Genomic DNA, 16514 nt, shown 5'->3' on the forward strand with positions numbered 1-16514 from the left:
TTCTCAAAACCAAGGGGAAGGAAAATGCGGCAACCCTGCCATCTGCTCAGGTAGAATGGATGCCAGTGTCAAAGGGCTTTTGAAACACTTAAATGGTTGTTTACCTCTGAGCCCACGCTGAAGCATCCGGATTGCGGGCGGCCGTTAGTCGTTCAGGTAGATGCTTCCGAGATAGCCATGGGGGGCCCTCTTGCAGCGGGGGGCAGATGGTCAGCTGCACCCATGTGCTTATTTCTCCAAGACGTTTTCCCAATCCCAGCTAAACTAGCCCATTTGGGAAAAAGAGGCCTCCGCGGTAAAGCATGCTTTAATGGTGTGGAGACATTTTCTAGAGGGGGCAGACACCCCCTTTGAGGTGTGTACCGATCACAAGAACTTGGAAGCCTTAAAGGGGACCCGCAAGCTCTCTGCCAAACAAGTGCGATGGGCAGATTTCTTTTCCAAGTTCAATTTCATGCTACGCCATGTCCCGGGGAAACAAAACCAGCTGGCGGATGCTTTGTCCCAGCTCCCCCAATACCCGAGCAAGCTTGAACGTCCCACAGAGTCCCTTTTCACTCCCGCACCGAGGGGTCTGACGCCAACGTTAGCCGTGCAGACCCGAGCCCAAGCACAATGGTCCCTTGAGGTTATGGACGTACTGCGCTCGAGTGAGACGCTTGCCCCCATTCCTCCATCACAGCAGACTGAAGTGTCGGGGAAAACCGCAAGCCCTACTCCCGAGGAACCTCCTGAATCCCATCCCCCATTTTCTCTCCCGGAGGGACTACCTAATTCCTTCAGAGACGCTTTGGTCCAGGGTTACCAAACGGAACAGTTAACCAATGCCTTCCCTGCAAATCTTGTCAAAGGGGGGGAGCTGTGGTATAAAGACACCAAGTTGTATGTGTTGGGTCTTGTTCATGGGGCGAAATCTGCAGGACATTTTGGATTCATAAAGTCGCTCCACCTACTTTGTTGGCAGTTTTGGTGGCTGAAAATGCGATCAGACAGACGCCTTTATTCGCAGTTGTCCCACCTGTGCCATCACCAAACGATCCCCTGGAAAGCCCCCTGGGTTGTTGCAACCGTTGGAGACGCCCTCAAGACCGTGGGAAGTCATTGCCATGGATTTTATGACTGATCTCCCTCTCAGCAGGGGGAAAACGGTACTATGGGTGGTTACAGATCTATTTTCCAAGCAAGTGCATTTAATTCCTTGTGCGGGCTTGCCCTCCATCCCAAAATTGGCCCGTTTGTTTGTGTCACATGTCTTCAAATATCATTCGTTCCCACGCAAGGTAATCAGCGACCGCGGGGTTCAATATGTAGCCAAGTTTTGGAGGGCTTTTCTCAAATTGGTGGAAGTGGAGCAGGGGCTGTCAAGTGCATTTCACCCTCAAACCGATGGGCAGACTGAACCGGTAAATGCTGTACTGGAGTGTTATTTACAGTGTTATGTCAATTACCATCAAGATGACTGGGTCGACCTCTTGCCTTTTGCAGAGTATGCTTATAATAATGCTGTGCATCAATCTACAGGTTTTAGCCCATTCTATGGAAGTGTATGGAAGCGAGTTCGGCCCCCTAGGCAGTGTTGACGTCTCAGGGGAGGAGGGGGGTGCTGACATAACCGAGTGGGTCCATGCAATTCAGACCACTTGGCCATGGTTGCAAAAGAATTTGGAACGGGCTAAACGAAAGTACAAGGCTCAAGCCGATAAACATTGTTCGCCTGGCTGGTATTTCAAGGTGGGGGATCTAGTGTACCTGTCCACCAAAAACCTACGCTCTCTACACCCGTGCAGGAAACTCAGTGAAAAGTTTGTAGGAACTTTTCCCATATCGAGAATCATCAACAAAGTGACTGTAGAGCTCTCCCTCCCCAAGGCTCTGAGGAGAGTACATCAGTGTTCTATATTAGTCTTTTAAAACCACATGTACCCTTGCCTGATGTCAGAGACTGTGACACGTATGTGCAAAATGTTTTTTAAAACTTTATTTTCTTTTGCTAGGGCATATTGGCCTAAATTCATGTACTCTATATTGTAAACCAGGGCAGATATGGAATAGCACATTTACACAGAAGTAACTGCCATTTACTTCTGTAAGATTTACTCCCTAATAACAGTACTGACAGTTTCAACCCACAGTGTCTTTTCAGCACTCCTAGAGATTGTGCATGAAGCTAGATTGAACTCAGGGCTCCCTAGTTCAATCCTACTAGCCCAGCATGAAGATATAATGCAACTAACACAGTTACTTTCTCTTTTAACCTTTTGTTTTTTGTTTCCTAATTAATTTTTCTATTTTTCCCCATGAAGCTTCCTTTGTGTTCTTATTTTAAGAGTACTGATTTTAGTGATAGAAACATGAAAACAGAATGCCAGTAAAACATAGCAGGGTGTTAGATGCATAAGCTAAATGTGATGAAGTTTGCTAATTGATCGGTACTTGCTAAAACAAATCATGCACAGATTGTAACATTGGTGCTGAAATGCCCAGAATGTTTGTAGCATGTGCTTTTCCATAAGAGTCCTGTTCCAAAGTCTGCTAGTAGTTGGAAGGGTTTACCAGATCTCCAGGATTGTGTTGTTTCTACTTAATAAGAACAATTATGAAAATAATTATATAACATAATGTACTATTTCACTCAGGCTTTTAAACAATAACTTGATTCAACTTCCTCTCTTACCCACCCTTCTCCACTTACTGCATCGGCACAATGAATCATTTATTCTATAAGAGTGACTTCAATAATTGAACTATAGAATATTGTTCTTGTGCGTGGAAAGTACTGTCAAGTCACAGTCGACTTATGGCGACTCTAGCAAGGGGCTTTCAAGGCAAGTTACTAAGCCCAGGCAGTTTGCCATTGCCTTCCTCTGCAGAGCCTTCCTTGGTGGTCTCCCAAGTACTGAGCCTGCTTAGCTTCCGAGATCTGACAAAATTGGGTTATACCATGCTGCCTTCCCTCCCAGAGTATTGTGCTTACACAACCTGTAATCTATACCATGTATACAAGGTTTCAACCTAAATTCAATTAATTTAATACTAGTTCTTGAATGCCTTTGCTTTTGAATGGCCTCTTATGGCTTTGATGGTTAGAAATGTGAAAACAAACCAAAGTATAGTGCAATATGTCTATTATATTTTAATCCCACCATTCCTCCAAGGACTTCATGACAGCATACGTGATTCTCCCTCACCCATTGTATTCTCTCAAGAATTCGGTCAGGTAGTTTACAGTGAAAGAGAATGACTACTTCTTCAAACTCTATAGGCATTCTAAGACAGTACAAGCTCATAAGAAGACTTCACCATGTGTATGAATGCCTATTTGGTTCAGCTGTATGTCTTCGAATTAAAAATTATGGATAACTTCCTTCTCATTCAAACCCTGGCACACCATCTCCTCTGGCTGAGCTGGTTAAGCTGGCTTGCTTGAGGTCCAATTTAGTTCCATGGAAGGAGCTTTGAATTCAAATTAGCCCAAGGTCCTAGTTTCCCAATATTGGTTTATAGGGCTTAGCCAGGGATCTGTGGATAAAGCCTGGAGTGTTAAACTTTTTGTTTTAGGATGTGATTCCAAATGGAGGATACAAATTAGGATAACTGTCAGTCGATTTGGATTAGAAGAAACAAGTTCTGTCTTCCCAGATTTAGGGGTAAATATTACAAAGCACGGAACGGTTGCTGCTGCTAGAATAGATTCTTAAGAAAATGATTCACCAGTTTGCTATTGGTTATAATTTTACAGCACACTATCAAAGCATGGTATCTATTGCTGAATCATGGCTAGGGAATGAGGATTACACATTTTTGAAAATATTTAAATAAAGTCTGCTAAATTCAATTTTAGGAAAGTATCATTCTCTGTGAAGCCTGCAATGGTTTATCTGAATGAACAGTTGTAGGAGCTATAACCTGAGTGCTTTTTACAGTTATGGCAAATTCTGTGGAATAAATAACATAGTTTCTAACATGGTAAAGTGAGGTATTGTTAACACTACTTCAACCATTCAGTTTTTAAAAAGTGATGCCAGAACTTAAAAAAAAAAAAAAACTGGTGAAAGGAGATGGAAGATTTGAAAAAATCAAGTCTCTACTCAATCCCATTTCTGTACCAGCATGGAAAAAAACAATTCACTCTGTTTTGGCAGATTTTCTTTTATGGGAAAGAGTAATTGAAGCTAAGGTATCTGAAGAAGTGAGCTGTGGCTCACAAAAGCTCATACATACCCTGACAGAAATTTTGTTAGTCTTTAAGGTGCTACTGGACTCCTACTCTTTTCTAGTGACAGACTAACATGGCTACCCATCGTGAAGGAGCCTAATTCAATCCAGATTGTGAATGAGTCACTGGTTATTTAATTTCCATCTGATTAATTTATTTATGGCTTTTAAAAAAAAGTACCAGAGCCCCCATATATAAGAATCTTCTAAAAGCAAAATTTAATATCTTACTTGTTACACCCCAAACACATTTTATTACAAGAGAATTTAAAAAAACACCACCACTTTCTCACTCCATCCTTTCAAACAAAAGTTTGAACAAATAGGTCTCTGGACCAAGAGTTGTATAGAAGTAAGAAATTTGCCACCTGTGGCTTTTCCTGTCACAGTAGAAATGTGATTAGACTTGACAAACTTAGATATTTTGACTGGGTTTTAGTAAAATTACCTTGGCGTTAATAATAAAATAATAAGTGATACAGATCAGCTGCACTGGACTAGTTAAGGAATTAAAGGTGTAAGAGAATAGAATTCAGTAAATTCACGTGGCTGGGGCTTTCACTGTCTTACGGTTGCCAACTCCAGGTTGGGAAATTCCTCCTCCCCTCCCTCCCTCCCTCCTCTCTCCTTTCCCCTCTCCGCCTCTGAGGTGTAGGCTAGGGAGGAGAGGAGCTTCAGTAGGGTATAGTACCATAGAATCTAGCCTCAGGGGAACTGATCTCTGTAATGTGGAGATCAGTTGTAATTCTGACAGATCTCTAAACTCCACCTGACAGTCAGCAATCTTACAATGTCTTACATCAGGAACATACCGGTAAACTGAGCAGGAGTAGCCTTTACAGTGAAGGGGAGGGGGTAACATGAGACAAAGCTTCACTTGTGTGTGTAATGTGATGTCAAGTCACAACTGAGTTATGGCAAGCCAGTAGGGTTTTCAAGGCAAGAGACTAATTGCCTTCCTCTGCATAGCGACCCTGGTATTCCTTGGCGGTCTCATAAGAACATAAGAAAGGCCCTGCTGGATCAGACCAAGGCCCATCAAGTCCAGCAGTCTGTTCACACAGTGGTCAACCAGGGGCCTCTAGGAAGCCCCCAAGCAAGACGTCTGCAGCAGCATTGTCCTGCCTGCGTTCCACAGAACCTAATATAACAGGCATGCTTCTCTGATACTAGAGAGAATAGGTAATCATCATGACTAGTATCCATTCTAACTAACAGCCATGAATACCCTCTCCTCCATGAATATGTCCACTCCCCTCTTAAAGCTGGCAGCCTTCACCACATCCTGGAGCAGGGAGTTCCACAATTTATGCGTTGTGTGAAAAAAATACTTCCTTTTATCTGTTTTGAATCTGTCACCCTCCAGCTTCAGCAAATGACCCCGCATTCTAGTATTATGGGAGAGGGAGAAAAACCTCTCCCTGTCCACTCTCTCCAAACCATGCATAATTTTATAGACCTCTATCATGTCTCCCCTCATCTGCCTTCTTTCCAAGCTAAACAGCCCTAAGCGTCTTAACTGCTCCCCATAGGACAGTTGCTCTAGTCCCCTGATCATTTTGGTTGCTCTTTTCTGCACCTTCTCAAGCTCAGTAATATCCTTTTTTAGGTGTGGTGACCAGAACTGCACACAGTATTCCAAGAGTGGCCTCACCATAGATTTGTAACAAGGGCAGTATGATACCCAACAAGAGATGGACGGACTCAATAAAGGAAGCCACAGCCTTCAGTTTGCAGGATCTGAGCAACTCTGTCAAAGATAGTTCATTTTGGAGGACTTTCATTCATAGGGTCGCCGTGAGCCAGAAGCGACTTGACGGCGCTTAACACACACACACATGCCCAGCACGATAACACAGTGGGTAGCCGTGTTAGTCTGTCTGCAGTACTACATACTACAGTATGATATCAGTAGTTTTATTCTCTATTCCTCGTCTAATTATGGCTTCTTATTAGCTTCCGGCGAGATCAGGCTAGCCTGGGCCATCCAGGTCAAGGCGTTTGCTGAACAAAATCGCCGAGTCACCGGGGGGGGGGGGTTGTTATTTTTGTTCTCTTGCAGCAGCGCTTTTGTCCCGCCAGAGGGCAACGGCTGCGCAGCCCGGCGCCGCTTTCTGGCCCCGGCCTTGACGAGTCATGGAATCCTTTCCTAGAACGGTGACGTCAGCTGGGAGGGGCGGTGGGGGGCGAGATGATTGGTCGGCGTGCGCTGATTGGCAGGAAGGGTGGGCGGAGGGCGGCGCCGGCGGGCTTATAAAGGGCGGCGGTTCTGCCGGCGCCTCAGCAGCAGCGCCTCGTCCGCCGCCTTGCCCTCGCCGCCTGCCCGCCGGGGGATGTTGGCCGCCTGACTGCGCCTGCGCCGCCGCTGCTGCCGCGCCCGGGACGCGAATGAAGAAGCTGCTTCTCCTGCTCTTCAACTATCGGGGACTCTCGCAGGGCGGGGGGCGCAGAGGGAAGCGCCGGCGAAAATGGCCCCGTTCTGCCTGCGCGCCGCGCGGCCCGACGACTGCGCCGACCTGCTGCGCCTCATCAAGGTAACGGCGCCGCGCGGAACGCGGCCCGCCGCAGCCCCACAGGGCCGCAGACGGGCGTAATGACGTCATTACGTTTTGAAACAGAGGACGGTTGGTGGGGGGGTGGGGAGGCCTCTGAAGAAGAGGCGAGCCAGGTGCGGGGGGGAGGGGCTTCCGGTCGCCGGCGCGTCGCTTGAAGCCGCAGAGGCGCCAGGCCGCCAGGGGGAGAGGTCGGAGGCTTCCGGCTGAGCTGGTTTGTCCCGCCTGCGCCGCCGTCTGCGTTGGCTGCGCAGTGGCACAGTGGTGCAACCTGCCCAGGTGTAGCCCCCCCGCCCCGCCCCCAGCACCTGCTCACAAACACTTGTCGTTTATTATTATTTTTGTTTTTTTGCATTTTTTTTTCCTATTTCTGTTTTTTATTTTCTGTTCAATTATAAAAATAATTATAAAAAAAACAAACACACACTTTGGTTCTTGTGGGTTATCCGGGCTGTGTGACCGTGTCAGAGTTCATTGGTTCACGGTCAGAGTTCATTGGTTATTGTGGGTTATCCAGGCTGTGTGACCGTGGTCTTGGTATTTTCTTTCCTGACGTTTCGCCCGCAGCTGTGGCAGGCATCTTCAGAGGAGGAACACTGAAGGACAGTGTCTCTTCAGTGTTCCTCCTCTGAAGATGCTTGCCACAGCTGCTGGCGAAACGTCAGGAAAGAAAATACCAAGACCACGGTCACACAGCCCGGATAACCCACAATAACCAATGAACTCTGACCGTGAAAGCCTTCGACAAAACAAACACTTGTCGCTCAAAATATTGTCGAAGGCTTTCATGGTCAGAGTTCATTGGTTCTTGTAGGTTATCGGGGCTGTGTGACCGTGGTCTTGGTATTTTCTTTCCTGACGTTTCGCCCGCAGCTGCGGGCAAAACGTCAGGAAAGAAAATACCAAGACTGCAGTCACACAGCCCCGATAACCTACAAGAACTTGTTGCTCATTTTGGAAGCTGAAGAGCTCTGTGCGCTCTGACTTTTTCAGAGAGAGAGACACACACACACCCGTACGTACAATTGAAGGTTAAACTGATTAGGGGTGGGATGTTTTATTACTTTTGCAGTGGAGCAGTTCGCCTTGGGCACAGATACCTTTGCCCTCTCAAGTCAGCAAAACATCCCTCGCACTCCCTCCCACCTCTTGCGCAACAGGTTTGATCATCTCTCCCCTGTGCACAAGGAAGTGACTGTTAAAAAAACAGAAATGGGGGGAGGGGAAGAGTGAAGAGAGACTTGATGGCAGCAGCTTCCGTGTCCTTGCACTAGATACCCTGTTCTTGGGGGTGGGGGAACAAGCAAAGAGATTTCACCTTCTATCTAAATGATCAACAGCTCCTTTTTTATTTAGGAAGATGTTCTTAATGTCCAGTTTAAGCTTTATTTATGTAATGCAAATCATTTGGATGAATTATTGATCAATCTGTTCTTCCTGACATTGAATATGTCGGAGACGAGGCAACAGATCCATGCTACTCAGTTTTACACCTTGACTTGAAACTGCTTAATCCCAGGTTGCAGTCTTAAGAATCTCTAGATAGCTCTGTAAACTCCTGTGCCTTACAGACCTTCCAGTATCCGTGTACTGTTTGGAATCCTGCCTGTTTCTCTGGAGAACTGCGGAGTCGGGGCGGGGGAGGGAGTACAGAGTGCAGCCTATACACTAAAGAAGAAAGGAACATTTCCTCATGTATAAACAGCTGGCCAGGGTTGATGAGATAGAAATTCAAAACTCACAATCAGGAGAAGAAGAGTTGGTTTTTATATGCCAACTTTCTCTACCACTTAAGGGAGACTCAAACCAGCTTACAGTCACCTCCCCACAACAGACACCCTGTGAGGGAGGTGAAACTGAGAGAGTGTGACTTGCCCAAGTAACCCAGCTGGCTTCGTATGTAGGAGTGGAGAAACAAATTCAGTTCACCAGATTAGCCTCCGCCACTCATGTGGAGTAGTGGGGGAATCAAACCTGGTTCTCCAGATCAGACTCCACCACTCCAAACCATCGCTCTTAACCACTACACCACACTGGCTAGTGCAATAAGACATTAACCCTATTTGCTTTCTTTTTGGGCAGGAGCTTGCTAAATATGAAGAGATGGAGGATCAAGTGGTGCTGACTGAAAAAGGTAATGTTGTAAATTATCCTGTCAGGGTAACTTCATGACAACTCAACCAGATTGCAGAAGAATGGTATTGAGGTTTTGTTTACTTTTCTCCTGTAGATCTGCTTGAGGACGGCTTTGGCGAACACCCTTTCTACCACTGTCTTGTTGCGGAAGTGCCAAAAGAACACCGCACTCCTGAAGGTGAAACTTGAACTCTTTTTGCTTTATTAGAAAAACAGCATAAAAACAGCACTTATTGCTTATAGAATATCTGTACAGTTCTAGCAGTGAATTAAAGCAAGAGTAAATGTTACAACTAAACTTATTGAAATAAGAAAAGTGTAGCTTTTCAATTAATTGTTCTGTTGCCTTGAAGACCATGGAACACCAGGTATAATGGGGAAAATATACTGTAATTCCACATTGTTACATGGTTGTTCTTGTTTGACCCTAACTTATCGATATGTAATCCTGTTGAATCACATGTTTTCTTCAATTTGTCCCCAATCTTCAGGTTACAGTCTCTAGCTTCGCCATGTACATGGCCCTTCCGTGTACATGGATGGGCGGGGAGGTAACTAAAAGATCCGTTACACAATAAAGTAGATGATCATGATATGAGGTAAGGTCTCCAGGGACAAATATTATTCCCAAACATCTACCTCACAAAGAAAAAAAGACAGAGAAAAAGCATACAAAACACTCGGTAGATCAGAAATCCTATATGTAACTCTGTTCCTAAGAACACGTGTAATTTATGGATGTAATATCAGATTTGGAGTTCTGTGTTGTGACTGGGATGTTGAAGAAAAAAAGATTATCAGTTGTAGTAATTGGTTTCTTTGCCAGTGGAAGGGTAGAATGTGAAGGCAATAAAGCCAAGAAGAAACTTGAATGCAATTGACTGATGAGTAAAAGCTTCTGTTTGAATGGCTGCATTGTAAGCAACTGGCCATAAATTAATTTAGAAGACAGTGTTCAGATGTGTTCACTTCAGGAGTTCTGTGTTCATTATTTTAAAAGAATCAGAGTTGAGATGACTGCCACAATATTCTGATCTGCCGTGTAATATTGTAGAAGTCTGAATTGTATTCGGTCATGCCAATAAATCATCAGGGTATGTACAGAATGTCTCTACCAAAAAGCTGTAATTGTGATGTAACAGTTGACTGCTCGGTTCTCCTGTAGTATGACCATGTAGGTACACACAGGAGCAACATTCAGTTGATTGTAATAAATGTAATATTGGCTTTGGGGATTTTGGACTCCTCAAAGATAATATTTACTTGTTAAGAACTTGCAGCACTACTCTTCTTATAGACAGTATGTTACATTCTTACATTGGCCAGAGGTGGTATACTGGTTGAGTATCCCTTATCCATAGTGCGTGGGACCACAAGTGGTCCGTATTTTGGATCTTTCCGTATATTCGAATATTTTGGAATTTTTGCATCTACACAATAAGATATCTTGGGGATGGGACCCAAATTCGTTTATGGCTTATATACACTTTATACATAGCCAGAATGTAATTTTAAACAATATTTAATACTTTTTGGACATTGAACCATCAGAAAGCAAAGGTGTAACTTGTCTCACCAGAATACCTGTATCAACTGTTAAACAAGATCAACAACAAACTAATAACAGTCTCCAATCTCTTTCAGTCTCCACCTACGATGCAGTGTACACTGTATTTTATTTTTTGTAGGTGAGAGGAAACATTGAAAGCAGGCAGCACGGATCTGCCTGTATGCAAGCTCTAAGGGTCCAGTTTTCGGATCAGTCCAGATATGGGATGTCCAGATAAGGGATACGCTACCTGTAATAGGTTAATTTTGCATGTACACTGTTGTGACATATGCATGTAAGACCTGAAAGATACTAACTCTTCCTACTGAAATTTTACTTTGTGGTAAAGTAAATATAATCTTTCTTTACAGGATATGGAATTGTGGGCTTTGCAATGTATTACTTCACTTATGACCCATGGATTGGAAAACTGTTGTATCTTGAAGACTTCTTTGTGATGAATGAGTTCAGAGGTATCATTTATCTTTAAATTTGAAGACTTCTTTTTGATTTTCAGCGGTATCATTGAGATTTAAACTGTGTCAGATGCAATTCTCAATCTAAGACCTAACAACATTTATTTCTTTTTAGGTTTGGGCATTGGTTCTGAAATTCTAAAGAAACTGAGTCAGGTAACTAGACGTCTTTCAGTCTGCAGAGTTTTCAGTCCATCTGTATAGCTTGCAGATTAATCAGTACAGATTGTGTAGTTCCCATAGTCAAGCAGTTGACATATCAAACCATGATAATAAATCAAGCCATCATAAAAAGATATTCCCAGGAAAGTTTAATGAAACACAAAACAGATTCCAACATGCTTCCACAGGACAAGTCAGTGCATTGCCTGTGAGGAAGGCCTTCTATGAAAACAGTGAAATATATATTGTGTGTGTTTAAACTATTTCACTCACCTATTGAAACTTTTGTTGTTTCCTGGAGTTGTGGCGTTATGTTCTTTGGAATGATTCAAGTCCTCCATCCAATCAACACATTAGTTATTTCCGTTGACGGAGTATTCAAATAGCCTGTTCACCAAGAAAACATCTGCCTAAATGGAGAAAATAAGCAAGTCACACGCAATAAAGTAATATAAATTCAGCCAAGTGCATCCTACGTAGCTGATTTCAATTAAACGTAATTGCAATAGCGTACTGCTTCTTCGGACTGTTGATGATCTATACTATCCAGTCAGTTCAGATTTGGTTTTAACAATCCACAGTGGTTATTTTCAGTTGTGTAAATTGATGGTCCTGTTAAAAGAGCATTCATACTTGAAGTTGCAAAGACATCAAGAACCAAGTGTTTTCTCACACTTGTGTAGAACCTTGAATGTGAGAGACACTGTCCTTCAGTGTTAATCCTCTGAAGATGCCTGCCACACTTGAATGTGTGATTTGGGAGATTTAGTACAACTATTTTGCATGGAGAGTAATAGCTGAGAACCGGGATTCAGAGAGACAACAAAACTGCTGACACATGTGCCAACAGATAGTACTATCTCCAGTTTCAGCGTTCTGTTTCCTTTCTCTAGACAGCTGTCAAGTGCCGTTGCAGCAGCATGCACTTCTTAGTGGCAGAGTGGAATGAGCCTTCCATCAGGTTCTACAAGAGACGTGGAGCTTCTGACCTGTCATCTGAGGAAGGCTGGAGGCTCTTCAAAATAGACAAGGAGTACTTGATGAAGATGGCAACTGAAGAGTGAGGGCTTTTGTCTGGCCAATAACAAATTCCGTCCAGTAATTTCTGTATGTTCTTCTTCCCTTGCTTTTCATACGATTTGTACTGAAATATTTAGTATGGACCTTAATTCAAAAGCTTTATTACCAGTGGTGTTGTTGCATAAATACGATTGGAGATCTGTGACCCCAGGAGTCCCACAGGCTATGACAGTTGTGGTGTCAATTATTTGTCTCTATCCTTCATCAGTACACTTGTCATCCTAAAATGTATATTGTATATAACTTCATTCTTGTAAGTGTCATTCAAATGTGTACAATGTACACTCTGGTAAGGGGGTTGTTTTAATTATTTACATTCATAATAAAATTGTTTTTCATTGGTGTGGGTGTATATGTGGACATTTTTTGTTTACATGCATTCTGTGCGTACTTGCTATTGTTAGTCTGCATGGACAGCGTTAGAAGAAGGGCTCCTGTTCTTTCCAGCTGCAGATTCTCCAGCCTTTGTTCCAGATTGCTATCCCCCTTACCTCTTTGTACTGCTGTCACTGCTATTTCTCTTTGTGGCGTACTGGAAGAGTCTTCTGTGTTGTGCTGCATATGTAGAACATCTAGGTTAGTTTCTCTGGGCTGGGTTACTCTGAATCAAGGTGGTGCCATCTTAGAGGGATTAAACCAGCCCCATAAACTCGTTGCCCCCTCTTAAAGAATCTTCAAGTAAGGCAGCAAAGTGAAGAAAAGATGATAATATGGAAAAAGTTTGTTTTCCACTCATAAATTGGTGCCTAGCATTCTCTCTTTGGCGTATTAGGAAATAGGCTGAAACTGTGATTTGCCCAAAACCACACAATGGCAACAACGAGACTGAAAGCCACAAAGTAGAGAGTGGGAGAGGTGAAACCCTCCCAAATCTGACCTCTAAAGTCATAACTACAGATAGCAAGACCCAGACATCTATTCACCTTGATTGCCATGCAAATAATGCTTTTTAGAGCCAACTGTAAGCTCTAGCCCTGCGGCGAACCCATAAACAGATTCCAGCAGACGGCAAGTCCACAAGAGCAGTTTTATTGGTTATAATCGACAGGTTTCAGAAGGGGCAAAGGTAAGGCACAGGAATATATGGAAGAGCAAAAGGAGATAACTGGTAACCCAGGCAACCCCCCTCCCAGAGGCAGGAAGGAGTACTCGGCATTTCCCACAGTATGGGAATCTATGAAGACTAAACACGGTACAGACTGGCCTTGGACAGAATAGCACAACACCTGGAGGCGGCTCAATCACACTATCACATACCATCCTCATGGCCTGCTCCTGACACCAACACAGATCATACAGTACATGAGGAAGTGGTCTTGAGCTGCCCAAGCCCCTTGTGCCCACACTTCGCCATGTTACTTGACTGCTTAAAGTAAGCCAGTCTGACAGGGATCACTAAAGCCCAAATGATTGGCTTTGGGTGGAGGTGGTGGAAAGAAGGGTTTTCCTTTGCCTAAGGTACTTTCCATATCATTGACAGCTACAGCACCTAACCAGAAGCCCAGGAAGCTGCCAGTTGATAGCAACTGGCAGATGAAATTTAACAGCACAAAGGTCAAGCAGTACGAACAGGAGCCTGGCTTCTGCATTCCATTTGGTGGGTTCTAGGTTAATTGCATTTTCAAACTAAAGGTGTGTATATATCAGTGCATATAGTCAATGAAGACTTGTGACTACACAAGAGCAAAGGCATTGATCTAGGCTAGATAATGGGCTGCAAAATACAGAAGGATCTATAATTACTGTTATGTAACATCATTCTACTTCTAAGCATAGTCTGATTAGTTTCTACATGAGCATCCTGTTCAGACAAGGACTGAATGACTAAAAGGGATGCAGAAAGTCTTGCATAAAATGCAGATGTAAAGATCATGATAATTTGCTTGGTTGAGACTTATACATTATAAAAGCACCTAAAACAGCACATAGATACGAGCAATTAGTAATTTCCTAGAGTTTAAAATACACACACTAGAAAACATGCCTACACACCTCTGGCTGAATGCATCACAGACCAGTTGCCCTTCTAAAAGGATAACAGACACCATGTAAAAACCGACACAATAAGCTACACTACCACAGGAAATCCAGTCCTGGGTTAGGGGGTATGTTGCACTAAACTTTGTTAATCAATTATAAAGTGACCTTTATAAGTAGCCCTTTATCCTATCAGAGCCTTTTCCTTGGAAAATTATTGAACTTCACCTGAAAAGTCTCACAGCACGAGCTAAACAATCTGAGGAACCAGACAAAGCAAAAGCTACATGTCTGCTTTTATTGGCTACTAAACGTATCTAAAAGGAAAGCAAACTATGTTGAATGTAGCCTCCTTTCATTCTCTACTTCTTGCTTTCTCATCATAATTCCCTCAAACACACTTTTCTTTCCCATCTATTATGCTCTAACCAGCGGCAGCAACCATTCCACCTTTTTCAACTGAAGACAGAATAGCACAGAGGTGTGACAGTCGAATGCAGCTGCTGGCATTTCACACGCTCCAGCAAGACTTCCAGCAAAATGCCTGGAAAAACACACATACCCCAACCATTTGTTGTAATCAGAGACTCACACCCATGACATGAGAAACGGGGTTTAGATTCCTCAAAGTAATGTGAGCAAATTGCACAGATTTTTTCATGATTCTGCATCATTTGGAGCTTTTATTTGCTTATGCATATAAAGCACATTTTCTTCAGACATTGCGGCAGCAGACAGGACCCTGTCAATTGGCCCTATTTTTTAAAAATCCCAAACCTACTACCAGCTTATTTAGAAAGCACAGCCCACATGCAGATGACCCGGAAAGAAATGGTCATTTGCATTTGCTCACCCCCAACCCACCAATCTTTTGTTTTTTTCCTCTAGGCATTTACTATCAATTAGTGAAATGGCACCAACTAATTTTCCTGGACAGTCCTGATGAGATGGAAATGAGTGTGGTGCCCCACTAGCACCTCCCCCCCTCCCGCCACCTCTGCCTCAATTAGTGTGTGTGTGGTGGGGGGAGGGGTGATGGGGGCCCAGATTTGACCACGCCGGTTGCATTTGTCAACATCTTTTTTGTATCAGCTGTAGCTCTATCAGCTATATATTCAGTCGCAAAAAAAATTGCTCAGAAATGTACTGTTCATCTGAGTGTTTATTATCTGTTGTAAGAGTGGATAAACTACAGGGAATTTTACTGGCTGACAACAGGTGACGAACAGGGTTTAATAACCGCATGGAAATTGTATCTATTCTGGGAGCCAACAGAAGAATTCTAGTATTCCGATATAAACATAAACATGGTTATGCTTTACAACCACTATAACAGTTTTCCATTTGTTCCCCACATTGGGGGCTTTTTTGTTTTTTACTAGTTACATGGCTCTTGTGCAACATTTTAAAGGGGAAATAAGCCGTTTACAGGACTTCTGCCTCCAATTCCTAAGTGGCTCACATATCTTCCTTATGCAGGGTATGGTGGTATAGTGTGGAAGTGCATGATCTTACTAGCTGATAAGCAGAAGTCACATCCCAAAAGAAGTCTCTTGAGGTCACTAAAGTTGTGCAATTCAGTTAAGTATTTACCCAGGCCATAAAAGAACAAAATGTTGCCTAGCATGAGACAGAACATACAGGTTATATACTACAGTGCTACAGCAAACTGGAAAGACCGCTTTTGCAGCTTTGCTGTATGGGGAAATGAAACTAACTATTGTTAGCTAATAATTCCAGAGAGGTAGCCGTATTTGTCTGTTGCAGCAAATATAAAGAGGAATTGTGGGGACCTTAAAGAGTTGGGGGGAAACAATTTTCTTCCATTGTAAGCTTTCATAAACTAAAACCCACTCATTCAGATAGTCCACAAAATATAGTTCAGGTTCTTGAGTGTTGCAAAGTTTATAAAGGACTAAAACTTCTTAAACTACACTTCAAGGTGCTATGCAACTTCAGTTTAATGTTAGCCAACAGTACCTACATTTTAAACTAAAAAAACATTCGATTACAGAATTAAAACTCTGGTCATCTAGCCTGATGGAAAAGTTCTGGTGAGCTCAAAAGTTTGCACGTTTTGTGTCAATTTGGTTGGTCCTAATAAAAGGTATTACATTGATGTTGTTGTTTTTAGATTTTATTTAGTATGGACCAATATGGCTTGTCATAACTTCTTTCCATTTTACAGATATCCAATTTAGATTTGTAAATTGAAAGCCAGCATGGTGCAGTGGTTAATGTTGGACTAGGATCTGGGCAGGCCAGGTTCGAATTCCCACTCTGCCATGGAAGCTTGCTGGGTGACCTTGAACAAATCACACACTTAGCCTAACCTACATCATAGTGTTATTGTGAGGATCAAACGGA

At 43.2% G+C, this 16514-nt stretch overlaps 1 protein-coding gene across 1 annotated transcript; it reads left to right on the forward strand.

Moving 5' to 3' along the window:
• Window positions 1-6657: 6657 nt before the first annotated feature.
• Window positions 6658-12193, forward strand: SAT1 (spermidine/spermine N1-acetyltransferase 1). Its single transcript, XM_056861833.1, has 6 exons — window positions 6658-6749; window positions 8850-8901; window positions 8998-9081; window positions 10824-10925; window positions 11044-11084; window positions 11984-12193. Exons 1-6 carry the CDS (start codon window positions 6684-6686, stop codon window positions 12152-12154), a joined length of 516 nt encoding a protein of 171 aa, XP_056717811.1. The 5' UTR covers window positions 6658-6683; the 3' UTR covers window positions 12155-12193.
• Window positions 12194-16514: the final 4321 nt, after the last annotated feature.

The sequence above is a fragment of the Euleptes europaea genome, chromosome 16 (assembly GCF_029931775.1).
Source record: "Euleptes europaea isolate rEulEur1 chromosome 16, rEulEur1.hap1, whole genome shotgun sequence".
NCBI lineage: Eukaryota > Metazoa > Chordata > Lepidosauria > Squamata > Sphaerodactylidae > Euleptes > Euleptes europaea.